Source organism: Neopelma chrysocephalum, unplaced genomic scaffold, assembly GCF_003984885.1.
Source record: "Neopelma chrysocephalum unplaced genomic scaffold, ASM398488v2 Primary Assembly neopelma1_97102, whole genome shotgun sequence".
NCBI classification, from domain to species: Eukaryota; Metazoa; Chordata; class Aves; order Passeriformes; family Pipridae; genus Neopelma; species Neopelma chrysocephalum.
The window spans coordinates 5,253,206-5,269,669 of record NW_020925744.1 but is presented as its reverse complement, the minus strand read 5'-3'; the positions used below and the strand labels follow the sequence as shown (position 1 = coordinate 5,269,669).

Genomic DNA, 16,464 nt, shown 5'->3' with positions numbered 1-16,464 from the left:
CTCTCCATGTAATTAACTTCAATTTCCTAAGTAAGAACAGCTTCAACTTTAGCTGTGCAAAAGTCATTGCAGAACTAGGACATGATCTATGATCAAAAGTAACAAACAGTTAAACTAAACATCCACAGGGAATGGATGAGGAAATATAGGAGAAAAGGTAAGGAACACAAATTAATATTAAAGCTAGATGGTTGAAAGAGGTAATTTTTCTGAAGGTTAGTAAGATTGTGGCAGTATTCCAAAAAAAAAAGAATGTGAAGATTTTCCAAATAACGTTAAAAACACCAATTATATGAACATGTACATCGCAGCCCAAAGGAGACTTGTAGATTTTTTACCTTTGAGAGTTCAACTGTTTCTTTTGTCATGTCTTGCCATCGCAAATCAGTAAAGGTCAAAAATGAGAGAAAAAAAGCAAGCAATTTTCTCTGCGATTTCCCTTTGATTTAGAATTTATTTCCTTCTGGGTCACTATATTCCATGACAGAAAACCTGTTCTACCAGACACTTCAAAAAAAAAGAGCTATAAGAAGTGCTAGAAAGGAGTTAGCATACAAACTATGTTCAATGTTGAATAGTGATTTTTCACTATGTTTTTCCATCCATAGTTGCACATGTCTGCTTGAAAAAGATCAGTGAATTATTAATGGCATCTCCATGTGAGTAGTACATTGAAAAGAAATATCCAAAGCACTGATTGTTTACTTTTGATAATAAAAGAGTTCACAAGAGTATTCAACGTAGTTTGTCCTGGTATTTAGATCTAGTTCCATTATTCAGTCCTAAAACCCTTTCATATATGAATAAGTCTTTCTTAAGTAGATATTTTCCATCTGCAGTACAATCTTCCAATCTTTCCCCTCCCTTCAAAATTATCACTTCAAATCTGTATGATAATAATCATCATGGTCACATATTCAGAGCATTATGGCCATGGTGGATAATATTTTTAAATGTAGGTACTATTTTATATGCATATTATTTCTTAAGAGTGGATATTACCAGACTTCCACAACAATTTATTCATTAATATACGCAGTCTGAATACTATTATAAAAAATAGGGTGGGTTTCTTTCCAAGACACTTAGAAGTTATGCTCACATTGATAGCACACTGATGGAACACAATACCCTGTATCAATTCAGAGCACTGGTAATGAAGACATAACTTCATTTAACCATTGCCTCAATTAAGGGTTGTCCTCTTTTCTGTAACTCTAAGGGAATTTCAAAAAAAGGCCTTAAAAAAAAAAGGCAAGCAGAAGGCAGAAAGCCAAGATTACCTACACATCTTCATTACTTCCAATTATTTGTGGTTTAGGAACTGGTTTAAGAATGTGTACTGTGCAGCATGATCATCGCAACAATGGTTGCACAGTTCACTGGTGTTTAAAGAAACCCATATGTATGTGGAAAAGCCAGGTTTTGCACATTATGAACTTTCCAGTTTAATTTAAAATACAATACATCTCCAAAGGCTGTGCTATAAATCATGGATTAAATACCTGCAGACTTCCTTAGTCTGTAAATAAAAGAGTGAGTATGGTGAAAATTTGTAAGAAAAAAGAAAATTTTAAAGAAGGTATTACTTAGATGAAGGGACGGGAAATAGGGCCATTAAAGAACAGTGATGGGAAGTGAGAACTTACATAGGAACAATAAAGGCCAAAAGAGGCTTCATGAGGAATCAAGAGTAGAAGACCCAATGAGCTAGTCAGCCAGCTACATAGCTTTTAAATCCTTTCCACAATGCAATCTGCCAAAGAGGCATCCCAAGAATAATACTGCATTTATCACCCTAAAGATATTACAAACAGACTTTCTGTGTATTATTGCATTCTTTTATTTGAAGAATCTAAAAATTAAAAACCTTTAAAACTATTTACTTTTAAACCACAAGATATATTCTCAAGGTTTACTTAGTGCAGTCTCAGCTGACTATTTGATAACAATCACAGCAGAATGCATCCTTTAACTACATACTTTGGGCTGTAAGATTTTGAGTGAGTATAACACATGACCTACATGTGCAGGTTTTTATTTCTACCATAAATTTATTTACCTTAACTATTGCACAGTGGTACTTGAAGACAAATCTTTGCTAGTACTTTGCTATTCAGTATTATATTCAGCTATCTAGCTTCATGTTCCTCTGCTCCCATAACCATAATTCATCTTTCCAAAAAGATATCTGAATAATGTGAGAAACAATAAACTCTGTGTCAGGGGAAAAAAGGAACAAAATCATCAAACAAGAAAATAAAATCAGATCTGACCAATTAACACAAGTAAAAAAGTAACTTCAAAATGTAGCTTTATATTGAAAGGTTAAAGCCAACACAACAGATTTCATATTTCAAGCTTATTACAACAGGAACCTGATCTCAATTAACTGAAATCAGGGAAAATTCTCTATTACACTTTACAAGGAGCAGGATTGTGTGGGCTGGGCTCTTTTTTTCCCTATAATCAAAGAACGCCTTTCCCAGCTCATTGTTACCCACACATTTTAGTGTACAGTACACAAAAATGACTCAAGCAAAAGATGCAGCATAAGGATTAAAATGAACCCTTTGCTCATGAATAATGGCACCAGACATGCTACTGGAAATCTGTAACCCCCTACCACAACTAACTAAAGATTTATGTTATAAAAGAATATATACAAATTACTAAGAAGAACACTCAGCATAAGGATTAAGACTTCTTACCCCATATTTACATTGGCGAGATGTTGCTCCATACTGGAAGCGACACTGTTCATCAGCATCATACACCTGACCTGGGGCCACAGCTGGATAAAGAAAGTCACGCTTGGGAGGCTCATTATCAAGGCAAGTACCACGGCCCGAACTGTTCAACATAAAGGACCAAATCAATTAGGAATTCTACTGACTGTAAATCACTGTAATGATATTATGTATCTAGTTCTTACTTTTAACAGCACTGGGTGTGAAACAAGTAGGATTACAATAAACAAACAGTAAGATGGTACACCCATAGTAACAAGGAAAAATATTTAGAAGTAATTAAGAAATTAATTTTTCATCATTATTATTAACAAAAATTCTTATTTTAGATTATGAAATAATTTCATAAATGATACTTTTTAAAAATGTGATAATTTCTGAGCCACACAAGACTGATTTTCATTTTGGTTTAGGATTCCTATTTGTTTTCACTGAAGAACAACTATATTTGGTCATAGAATGAAAAATAAACAAATCAAGCAAATCCAAGAAATTCAGTTTACAATTAATAATGATCCTTCTGATCCTCCAAACAGCTAAGCCCAATTTTATAGATATGAGCAGCTCAATTAGTTTATGTAAAAATAAAACACATTTGAGTTTCAACATGACAAAATGTTTATAGGATTAGGACCTCAATATGCAAGTTTTTCTTCCATTTGACTGACGAAAACGGTTACAGTGGTAAATATTCTGCAGGATCTTCAAATATGCCTACACTAGAGTGAGTGAAAAAATTTCTATGAATCCAAGATCTTTTCTACTGTATTAATAATATTTAGTCTTCAAAAATTCATGTTAGAACCAAGACACAATCATCTTTGAAAACTTCAGTATTTTCTTCTTTTATATTTTGTTCAGTGGATGATTTTTTTCCAAAATATGCCCATATTCAACCACAATATTTTACTACAGTGGAATAAAGAACAGAGAAAGCCAAATGCAGATGGAGTTCTGTTTAGAAAACTTTGCATTTTACTAAATATAATTATTCAGTTTTACTTGGTCAGTGTGCATAAAAGAGGACAGATGCTTTTTTACTTTCATTTCACTTGTGAATAAGCAAGGATTTTGGAAGAATTCTTATGCCAACACTTAAAATATTTTTCCGACATTCCTACCAATTTTGCCAGCACTTATGTTCTGTTTTTTCCCAAATCTTTTCCATGCACCTTGCCAAAGGAACATAATTTCAGAAGTAAATGTTCTACACTGTTTTTTTTGAGATTTCCAATTTTCTATAGTTTTCATCTGCAGATAAAAACAGGGCAAAAAAAGCCTCTCGTAACTACACATTTTATGTTCTCATTTTAACCCTACTTTATTCAAGTCTTTGAAATACTACAAAAGATCCTTTGGAAAAACAAAGAAACAAACAACTGCCAACCATTTCAGAAGGCAGCAAGCAGTAACTATCGCAAGAACCAGGTAAATACTGAAAAAATACGGTATTTGGTGACTAATTCCAAGGAATTCAGTGCGATTTACCTGCACACACAACCACACCCACATATCCTGTCAGCTAAAATCTACCTTCAAAACTTCCCTGAATCTGTGTGGTTCTGGCATAAAAAAAAAAATGTATTTTCCCCTTTATTCCACATAATTACTGCAAGTAGATATATATATTCTAATAGCAGAAGTTGGGAAAACTTCCTTCATTCTTTTGAAATATTTCAGTATTGTATTTTGTGTGTATGAGGAGTACATGTTAGTAATTCCAGTATGAAAATAACTCAAATACAATCTGATTTTTCTGTAATGTCTGGAATAAACTGCAGATAGAATATTTGCTTAAACAAGCAGTGAGAAGTTTAGGATTTGGCATCAGCTTGAGCTAGTATTGCCATATTATGGGAACATTTTCATAGATTTCCAATAGTGCAGAGTTCAAAAGATCACTGCAAATTGCGATCAGTTCTAAACCTTTGAATTCACCAAACCTTGTAAATTAAAGTCTATACCCACTCCACAAGACATGAAATTGCAGAAATGTAAGTCAAAAATCCTTGTACTAAATACAAAAATACAACTCTTCTGCTCTAATAACAGGATTCTCACCATAATTAAATATTATTGTAGTAGCAAAAAAGTGAGAAAATCAATACAGAGAAGTCATTTACTTTTTAGCTACATTATATCATAGACTCTAGACTGAAAATCTTTCTCTTTTTCCTTCTGTTTCAGTTCTATTATTTATCCCAAGTAGCTGAACAAAACTGATCCCTGATACTGTATTGTGTGAACTGAAGTATCCTGGAAAAGAAATGGTATGTGTTATAAACGCATTAATAAAACCAGAGACTTTCCATTAGTTATGAAAGGTCTGACCAAAGCTGTGCAAAGGATGAATCCGGAGCAAGGACCATACAACCTTTCCAGAAAACTTTTACAAGACTTCGGAATGGTGCAATACTCTTGAGTCTATATCCTTCTTCTTCTCCTCTCTTTCTCTTTGCTCCACCAAAGCAAAACTCAGAGAGTTGAGAAAAAAAATTTCAGTAACTCTAGGGGAATGAACCAAAAGGGTCCAAGGAGAATAATAGTTTTGGAGCACTCCATAAACAGAGATCTAATAGTTACTATCAGTCAGGCCTACGGAAGTGAAAAAAAGCCATCTGTGTACATGTAAAAAAAGATAGGAAAAGAATGCCCAAATAACCTTCAGATCACCAATTTTAGAAAACTTCTACTCACAATTACTTTTGTGCTTTGTGATTTTATCATACACAGGAAGCATACACCAAGTCAAAAAATCTACAGGATATCCCTGCAGAGCATTTACATTTCTGAACACAGGGTAGACAAATCTTTAGAATCTGAAATACAAATAAGATGATCTCAAACTGATCCTTACAGTCTATTACTCTGCAAGATACTACTAGTGCTCAAAGACTTCAGCATTCTCCTAATCTGTCATTGATTTCATGACATTTTATGGGACAATAGTGGAACTTGATTATAAAATAGCTAAGCTTGATGTTATTTCATCCCAGTATTCCAGTGTAGTGTCTCCAGAGATCATTTCAAAACACTCTACAATATAATTTAAATATTTTTTTGTATTTTAATACAGAATAGCAAATTATTCTTCTCTTTGGAAGGGTATCAAGGATACTAAAACATTCTATAGAAGCTTAAGATCTCAGACACGCTGTCACTGCTAAGTGCTCAACTAAATTAACAGCAACCAGGGATTAAATGTTTCTAAATCTTTACAGACTGAACAACGCAAAACCTCTGCACAAATATCACTGTTGTATCCAAGGTCAAAAAAGAGAAAAAGCAAGAACCACGGATGTAGATATCTCAGGGATTATGTTCCTATTGCAGTATCCATTCCCAAATATCTCAGCAACTTACATTGTATAACACAACTCCTTCAATGGTTGAACAAAATATACCAGAACACTGGTTCTGAAAATAGATTTTGAATGCTACAGAATAGCTTCATCCGTAATAATGATGTGGACTATAAAGAAAGCCATATTCAATGATGATAAATTAAATTAATTATAAATATTATAAGTTTTATCTAATTCTGATACCAAATTACCCATATAATGAAAAAGCAATAGTAAAAATTATTAACAATAAACATAGAGCATTTTTACATATACATATTAATAAAACCATGAATTATTTACATGTAAGGCTCCTAACAGAATCCTTGTTGCATATTTACAAGTAAAAACTGATTTTCAGAGAGCACTAGGATATATTTCTGTATAGGTTACAAAAGCTGCTTTACTTGACATTAATGAAAAAACTCTGCAGAATGCTCAAGACTACAGATAATCACATAAATATCTGCAGAATCAGGACATAAATAACAGAAATCTGATTTGGAGTGGTATGTTTAAAATTAAAATGAACTTGAATATAATTACTAAATGAAAACATGCTTGTATGTTAGGGAAATTCAGATGCAACAATCATGTCCTGATAAAAATCTACTTCTTTCCAATCTTTTGTGCAAGGCTGACTCTACATCTTATTATTGCTATTTCATAGCAAAGACTCGCTAATTTTGCACAATCTTTTCATCACACTCAATTTTTCTTTTGCTGGTGGTAGTAATTTGCTATTTCTTTAATGCACACTTTTCTCCAAACTTTCCCGTGTTCTAAAGCATTATTTTATTCATTGGAATAATTACCCAGCAGTCATATTAAGTCAAATTGGTTCATCTATAAAAACCATGCCCCTACCAAAATCTGGTCTTAACAATTTGGGAGAGACTAAGCTATAAAATACTGGACCGATCATTTATTTCATCAAACACTCTACAAATAGAATAGTTAATGAAAATCTGCTGATGATTCTGCCCTTCACAAGGGCCTAGATACAGAGTAATACTTGCAAAGTCAACACTCAAAACCATGCTGCCACCCCAGGACCACAGAAACGCTTGGGTCGTCTTTTAACTAGGTAGCTTTTTAAGTAAAACACAAGATTCTCAAAGTTTCAGAAATCTACAGCAAATGAGGAACACGGTTTTTATTCAGTTACCTGTTAGGAAAAAAAAAATCCTAGTAAATTTTAAAGAAAAAAGAAGCAAATTATAATCTAAAGTGTATCTATATAATGCTGTAGATCTGTAGAGAAAGATATGAAATTTTTATGTGATTGATGTGATCTTTCAAAACTAGCCTTGGCTTACACTTTTTTTTAGAAGTTACTTTACATCTCTGGAGTACAGGGAACTGGCCAATGTGCCATAGATAGCATATGAGGCATATATAAACGTATCCTATATGTATCCTGCATATCCACTTGTATGTTTAAGATTCTTGGTTAGATGACGTCTGGACCAGAACACCGAAATACCTTTTTTTATATTGTCTGCATGGGCTTGCTCGGACCAAGGTAGTTTTGGCTCCCTTCCAGACTGAGAAAGGTGTAGTCTGATATCTAAATCCTGCTGTAGGGCAATTGTAGAGACTCTCCAAGAATTTCCTGTGATAGATCTTACTCAAATAGTTTAAAGACTCTTGGTTACCCTCCATCTTCAAGACTTTGAAAGACAGAGTTGGCCATTTGGCTTCTTCTAACACCTTCTCCTATCTGATACTGACAAGATAAATGAACTATGGTCCCAGAAATCACATAGTTTTTGTTATAACAAAACATAGAAGTAACTGAACAAAGAATTGGAAGTAGAAAGTTCTCTTATCTACATCTGGGTGTGTATCTGCATGGCTCTATAGGTATACTGTATAAATATATGCTGAATATAATGAAACTTGCAGGTTTTATATATATATATTATATATATATATATATATATAAGCGCTGCATTGAATGAAATTTATACTAATTGGTATTCAGTCACAAAAAATAATTTTAGGGTTGGTTCATTTCTCCTATGAAGAGATATCAAGGGTTTCTACTCCCCTCACAGTTCTCTGACACTGCTCTCCAAGCATTCAATTCTCAGTCAGTATTTCTTTAATTAGTTCCATACAATGTTAGTGAAATTTAAAACCATTGCAAAGTACTTCAGCTGATAAACTGAATTAAGTCAATCTTTCATTCTACCTAAAAGCTTGACAGACAACAACTATTATAAGCTTGACAGACATAGCTATTATATGCTTCAAGGAATGTTTTCCCCAGGAAAAAAATATTTTCTTTGGCCATTTCAGCATCTGTGCTGACTGACCATCCTTGCTGAGAGTTCTGGTAGATCTGTTAGCACTACATAGCTTTGCTTTGTCTTACTGTCATCCTTTGAGTCATATTCATCCTCCATCCAGCAATCCTGCAAAATAATTTGATTTCCCAGCTAGTGCCTCACTGAACTTGTATCTTCCAAGTGATACTTAATGGTTACTCCTCAGTGCAGAACTGCTCTAGCAGGTGGTGACCCAAGCTGGTAAACTAGTAAATCTACACTAACCTACCTTACCATATAATACTGTGAACACACAATGAGCTTCTATCAAAATTCATTCCAGTTGCATTAACCTGGTGCCGCAATGGCCTGGCCAATCTTCTACCCAGATCCAAAGAGACAAATCAGGCATTGTGATATGTCATACAGACTCACAGCCCCAGGTTTCTGCTTGGGTATCTGCATTTCACACCATCATGTTCTATCCTTCTTGTTAGACATAGCTAAATGAATCCTAAACCAGCCATACTAATTCACAACAGAAAAAAACGCCACTTGTCTTACTTGTTCTAGTCTACTGGGTCCTGTGCCAGCTGTTTTGAGAATGAAGATGCTCTTCTAGAGGGAAAACTGAAAGAAAGGGTGCAGAGTCTAATCTCTCTAGAGACACAGATGACATCATCTTCATCTATCAGCTTGGGCTCTATAGCCCTAAGTCAACATTTTCCTCACCTGTTGCTAAGTTATGAAGAAATATTAGGAAAAACTAAAGAATACTTTTTCCTGTCAGGGTGCAGACTATTCTGTTCTTATAAAAGCAGTCAAGGAAATGTTGCCACATGAAACTTTTTATTTTTCTTTGCTTCTTACTAACTGATCACTACCTGCAGTTGAAATGTATCTGCTCCTAGAGCTGTTCTACTTTAAGGAAAGGTGTGAATGGGTAAAAAGAAGTGATCTTGCCTTCTGACAGTTGTCCCTGCAGGTACTTGTGTAACTCTACCAGCTTCCTGCTCTCATTGAGATGGCACAAATGCGGGTGAGAAAAGCAGAAATTGGAGAAAAACCCTACAATTTTCATTATTCTACCTTATGACACAACAAATCAAATACTTTAGGGGAAAAAAGTATAAATTCATTTATAGGATATTAGAACCACAGAACCACAGACAATAATAAGCATAAATGAGAAATCTGACATATTTAAAAACAGATTGTGGAATCAGTAGATGAAAGAGAAGTTATCTTTGACTCTTATTAAATTATTTAACACAGTATGTTATACAATTGGAAAATCTATAATAATTACAATGTGTAAAATAATGTTTATCCAAGGTGGCTTTGGAAAAAAAAATAACATCTACATTCCAGGTTACAAAAATACAGCTAAAATATTCTAAAAGATAATTTATTATTGAATCTGCTATGTGTAGGTTTTTGTTTTACTCTAGCTCAAATATCACTTAGTATCTTCAGTAATGATTTTTTAATGAAATCCACAGATGGTAGTAATTCAAGCAGAATTGCAAACACTTGCAATGATAGAAAAGTATCTCAAAAAACCTGAAGAGATTAGAACTATGGGAAGAGATTCAACAGAGTACTCTTCTGGCTTTATGCTAATATAGCTGCAATTTCCCTGGCACCTCACAGATTTAAAAATGAAACTTAACCAAAAATCAAACCTAGGGAATGGAAAAGAAGAATGGAGATGCTAGTAGTAAATAATAAAATAAATAAATAAATAAATAAATAAATAAACCACAATTGAAACAAGACACAAGATAAACATGTTTTTAACTGGCAGTATAAATCTGAAAGATTACTGCATTCATCAGTTTGAAATTTGACACTGTGCAGGAACATTATGAACAAATGACTAGCTCTATTATATTTACAGTGTAATACAATCCACAGAATATTACCACATTTCTTCTCTAAACACATAAACACAAAATGACTCCTTAGCTATCTGTTGAATTATAACTTCATCAATAGACAGCTTATGGTCAGGACAATTACGGGATCGAAATGGAGTTTTTCAGAGGAGAGCAACAAATAGAAGTAAATGAGACATGAAGAAATACACTCCCAAATGCTACAAGAAAATACCTGAACTGTAAGCTTACCATCAGAATTATTCTTTGTCATAGTTAAAATGAGGCTTCAATGGCATACTAAAAAGACTACTAGTGGAAACAGCACTGAATTAACATAAGTAATTTGTAATGATAAAATAAAACTAAAACACATATTCTTTAAATAATAGTAGTGTTAAATAAATACATATATACATATATATATATCTACTTAGAAAACCAAATTACATTGTGAGAAGCCTGTATCACACACACATATATATAAGGAGGACTTAATGTGATTTATTTTAGACACTTATCTTAAATGCACGTGTTCATAAAACCATGTGGGTGCACTGTTCAGCGGCGTGATACAAAACGCCTTAACCTATTACAGTAACTGATGAGAAGTTTTCTTCCCCTGAATAGCACCAACATTAAATGGTCATGGTTAGTAGTCTCATGGTTAGAAAATTGACTGGTTTAAGTCCATCTCCTAAAATACAGTAAGTGCCAGAATTACCGAACAACCTTTATTTCTTGAAGGAATGATTGTGCTGATGACACTCAACCTACCAACAAACTGCCATTTACCTCCAATAAAGTCCACCTTACAGCATTTAAAAAAATCTGGTATTAAACTGTTTTCAGTGAACTGATAGTTATGTATTTGTATTCCACGATTTAAAACACACAAAGGCTTCATTATGTGCCATCTATACCAATGGATACATTGATATGAGCACATTTTGGTGAATAACATATTTTGACTTTGAATTTTTTCACAGGGAAATTTCAGGTAGCAGTCTACTTCTGGATAAAAATCACCACAGAAGTGGTAATAGAGGTTAGCACAATTTTAAGGTATTAGTATAAAGACTTATGCCATTCTCTCCTATAATCTCACCAACGGTATCAAAGAACACTGATAGATAAAAACCCAAAATACTGCATGAAAAACATGTTAAGAGTGAAATGTACAAGGAACAGGGTCATAACCTTCTTCCCTTCATTAGAATTCCTCACATTATGTATGTATGTAAAAAATATACTTCTTAACATTCATAGACAAATTCTGCCCATCTCTATTTCTCACCCTCAGATTAATGAAGTAATGAGGTATGACCAGCACTTCAAAATGTTTTGAGAAGATTAAAAATGAGAACTGTTAAGATGGGGAATTGAGCAAAAGAAGCTTTTGCCATTTCACAGAAATGTAATCTACAAAAAAAAGACTTATCTATAATTCTGTCTGTTCCTTCTAAAAATGTATACCACCATAACACATCACTATATCTCTACAACTGATCCCAAAATGTGTAAATTTTTTGAAAACTCATTTTTCTTGAGATTACTTACTCTAAAAAACTGGTGATGTAATCCCGACTGCAGGCTGACCAAGAGAAAGGATTGGTGTTTGCTGTAATATGAGCTGCCATTAGCTTTGCTGCTTCATGACCTTTGGTCCCACAGGAATTTCCAATTCCATCATGATTCATACCAAAACTGCTCAAAAGAGGAGGAGAGAAACAGCCCATTACTTTTCTACAGCATCAGACATCTCTTAAAACACAATGTCACCTTTACCGAAATCATGTTTAGTATAGGAGAACTCTTAAGTGGAGAATCAGGATCAGTTAAGTTTTGTTCAGTTTATTCAGATCTCAGGATACAGCACAATCACACAGACTTTTGAAAAGCATTATTTATTTTCTAAACCTTTTAAAGAAAACATAACAGTAGTCTGGCAAGATACAAGACTTTAATGTTACCCTGAGCTTCAATACAATGAGTAGTGTTTCAGCTCTTCAGCTGATCATAATCACCTACAAGTGCAAGGTATTGGTAACCAGTCCTCCCAAACCCTATTAATTGCAAGGATATAAGAAAAAGAATATCAGTGAATTATGGATGTTTCCTAGAGGTTCAGGAAGGACTTCACCATCAAAAAAGCATTACTTTCTTGCCTATGGGATGTCTCCCTATGGAATATCTAGTCTGTAGCAATGCCTGTATGTATCTGGTTCAGCTCATGATACCTCACAAACACAGAAAGCCATATCCATGGGAAAGGTCTGACTGGCGCCTCAAACAATGACATAATCAAATAAAGAATATCCCTTGCATATAAAAAAATACAGCTTTAATTAACTCATCTAAGCAATGTACAGAATGCAATGGAACTTTCAGACCCATGTTAATTCTTATGATCAGTCTTTAATATCTATATATATATTATGGGAGGAAAGAGCTTAGATGTCCAACGTAACAAACCAAAAAGTATTTTACAACGAAAAATGTGCTTTATTGTCCTGTGCTCAATGGAAATCAGTTCCTAGAATTTGGGGTACTTCAAACAGAAACACTGCCTTTTGAATTGCCTCTGTAGAATTTCTGAAAACAGAAAACACTAATTTTTAATAAAATCCATAAATTACTCCTTACAAGAATTTATTGGATCATGCAGACTATTTCTCATATCCAGTTATCCTTAGTTAGTGTATTACATTTGTTAAAAAAACTACAAACTTCAACAGTCTGGGAAACACATTTTTATCTTTTGGGCATATAAATAAAAGATCAAACTTCATAGTTTAATAACTTTCCTTCTTCTACCACCTCTCCTTATGCAAAAGATGATGATGCTGACAGTGGCAGTGGTAAATATGATAAAAAGCATGTCTGTGAATGGAAGCTGCAATTTCTGATGCATACAGAAACTAAATGCCTTTCCATGAGCCAGTGGTATTCTCATTTTTTATACATATTCATTCACCTAAGTCATCTATCCCCTTCCAAGACGGCTTTTTTACTTGCCCCTTCTGAATTTAGGATGAAACTGATCATTAGGTGCAGGTAGCTTTTTCTGACATTTGTAGAGAGGTCTTACAATTACTGTCATCTATTTCCAAAAATGGTAGTGGCAGCATGCCATTACAGTCCAGTAATTTGCACTCCTATGGGCAGGACTGCAGATGGAAACACATTTCTGACAAAATTACCAGTTTTATTTCCATCAGAACATGCTGGTTATATTTGGCCATCATTACATTAAAACTGGGTCTTTTACAAAAGCACGTTTGCAACTGGATTGGCATGGAAAGACAGGGAAGAAATGAAGGAACATAAAATACTCTTTATGGAGCCACTGTTATAATTTACCTACCTTTTTCAAACTCACCAAACATACAGAGATTGTATTTCTTTCACTGGCTTAAAAAGTGTATCTAAAACTACCAGTATAATTTTGTCTTTAAAAGAACAGCCAGATGAGTGAGGAGAGAGTGAAGTCTTCTCAGGTGACACAGAAGTTACTCTGTGAACACAGTTATCTTTCCACCTACCATCTCAAGGAAAGATGTTTAACTAAGCAGCTCCTGGTTTTTTTGCAAGAATTATGGTTCCTCATTTCCCACGAGAGCACTTACTTGACATTTAAGAATGTCAAAGCAAAATTGCAAAGCAGCGAGACTAAGAACTTTAAAATTATAACTGAAACTCACCTGCAAATTATCTGTAGTTTTTATACATTTTTAAAAAGGCAGCACATTCTACTAGTGCTCTGTGCCTCTTCCATTTACTAACATCTGTAGCTGAAGAATTTTTTTTTCCCTTGGCAATCTTATATCTGAAAAAATTATCTGAGAGAATTATTTGTAACACACATCCAGCTTAAGACCCAAGCTCAAAAATCACAGGGGAGATAAGTAGTGTCAGCTGCACTGAATAAAACAGCAACAGATAATCAGAGACCCTGGAGTATGAGAGGGAAGGATGTGAATGTAAACTTGTCTAGCCTTCCTTTATCTTGCAAAAGAAAAACAATGCAGGTCCCTACAATTTCCTTTGGTTACTGACTTGTTTGGTGATTTTGAACTATGATGGTTATGGTTGCCAAAACATTTATTGCTGATATATATGAAATGGCAGCAGTTATTTTTGTGAGACAGCCAGAATGCTTCCATTCTTATTTATTATCCAGAGGCTTAGGATTCCAAGAAGACAGATCCAAACCAATCTGAATGCATCTCCATACTCTGCATTGAGGTTTATTTTGTATATCACGTACTTCAACAGCATTGAAGTTACTTGAAATGTGCTGCTTAAGTAAAAAGCTTCTTCTAAACCAATTATGTCTGCTGTCCAACTGTAATACTAATTATCTACATATCAAACCATTTCCTAGCTTTCTCAGGGTTTGGAGAATTCAGAAATGCACAGTTTCCTAATGTTTCATTTCTCTAAATAATGTAGGGTATGTTAATTTTTTTGTCTCTTATAGATTCATGAGTTACATGAATTTGACCTCATTTTTTTTAAAGCGCTGTCTTTTATTTTGCTCTGCCAGTTGTTTAACAGCATAAGGAAGAAATGCGCCACTTCCCTCACTGGGAATCAAGTGAGGCAAGGAAGTTACAGGAACAGAAGCAAAAGAAATACTGTAAAATCGACCATTTCATCTTCTTGTCCATTACCTGAAGCTGCTTTATAGCTCCAAAAACTACATATAAGTCTTTAGGAAAAAGAAACCTTTCTTTCTAAGAAAAAATAAACTTTAACCTTAAGAGGTTTTATGATACTAATTATCTGTATTAGGAGATAAACACACATGGTAAGAGCAAAATGAGCCATTTTCAAGTATCTTGACTGTAGTACAGTGCTAGAACTTCTTCTAGAGTCTCAGCATGTTAGACAAACTGATCTAACATTTATGAAGAATGAAGGACAGTGAAGGGTCATAAACTGAACCACTGAAGAATACTTTCAAAATTTCTAACTGTAAATCTCTATTACAATCTACAGATGGAAGGCATGTTTGAACAAGTATTCTTGTCCTTGACAGAAGATCTAAAGAGTGTATCATTATTTGCTTGGAGAAACTGACAGATACAACTTTTTCATAAACTTTTTATTAATTTATTTTGGTAGTATGTTGTACTTATTCTCAAAACTGTTAAAAACGTGTCACTTAAATCTCTATATGTATTTCATATAGCTTAGAATGTCTATTTACAGCCTACATTGAAAAACTAAGAAAACTTTCAGCTTCCCTGCATCTGTAAACATAGCCATGGCTTTAATATGCCTTTTCTTAGTGAAAGTAGAGCAAATACAAGGATGGAAGATAATGAAAATTATCATGTTTCAGCATAATTTTGTTTAACAAAATTGTGAACACAACATCCTATTAAAAAATAATAGATTTTTTTCTCTAGAATATCAGAGCTATGAACTACATAGAAAAAAACACAATTTCTGTGTGGACATACAGGTTAATTTTATTAATTAACTCTCATGTCTACCAGTAGTGAAATATTTGACAATTGCTACAATGTTATGGTACATTTTGGAGAATATACAATCAAGATTTTATGATTTTCAGTAAAAAAGGTCAGCACTTTATTTTTATTAAATATTTTTCCCATACCATGTCTTAACAGAGTATTTCCCTCTTTCTATGGTAGCCCTCCATACATTTCTAGCCAATGTTACAAAAGTATTGGTTATAGCTTCTTAACAGTGTGTGAATTGCAACTCAAATGAGTTTCATTCTTACAAATGAAAGAAAAAATTATTTTAAAATATTGTATTGAAAAATCAATTTATTTTCATTTAGGATTCCAAACATTGATAGCATTTATTGAAACTAGCTAATATTGAATATTCCTCAAGGGACGAATCATGGCTAATTAGTTACTTTACTTCCCATTTTCATGTCTTAACATGGATTTTAACCTTAACTGCAGATTTCCTCCATTTGGATATCACTCTCTGGTTTGGAGCCTCTCATATCATTTTTTCTGAAGTAATGCAGAATTTTACACTGTGGCTTTGGTGAAACTTATTAGTTCCATAAAAACTTGGGAAACAAACTAATTCAATAATGTAGCTTTATAACAAGCACGCCTGTCATCAAATTAAACATAATTTCAGCATACTTCTATCCTAACATTTTTCCCACTTATTTTCTAGGTACCATTCTTCTCTGAGTTATGTCTGATGACCAAACAGCCCATCA

The 16,464-nt window shown here is 33.7% G+C and overlaps 1 protein-coding gene across 7 annotated transcripts in view; it reads right to left on the bottom strand.

Moving 5' to 3' along the window:
- ADAMTS6 (ADAM metallopeptidase with thrombospondin type 1 motif 6) overlaps nt 1–16,464 on the bottom strand; it is a 155,694-nt gene that overhangs the window by 66,892 nt on the left and 72,338 nt on the right. For all 7 annotated transcript variants that reach the window (XR_003532257.1, XM_027671515.1, XM_027671520.1 and 4 more), the window contains 2 exons: nt 11,805–11,951; nt 2,712–2,853 (listed from right to left, as the gene is read on the bottom strand). Coding sequence is in view for 6 of the 7 variants with exons in the window: in XM_027671515.1 (XP_027527316.1) it covers nt 2,712–2,853; nt 11,805–11,951 (289 nt within the window). In the remaining variant the exon portion in view is untranslated. The remainder of the gene's footprint in view (nt 1–2,711; nt 2,854–11,804; nt 11,952–16,464) is intronic.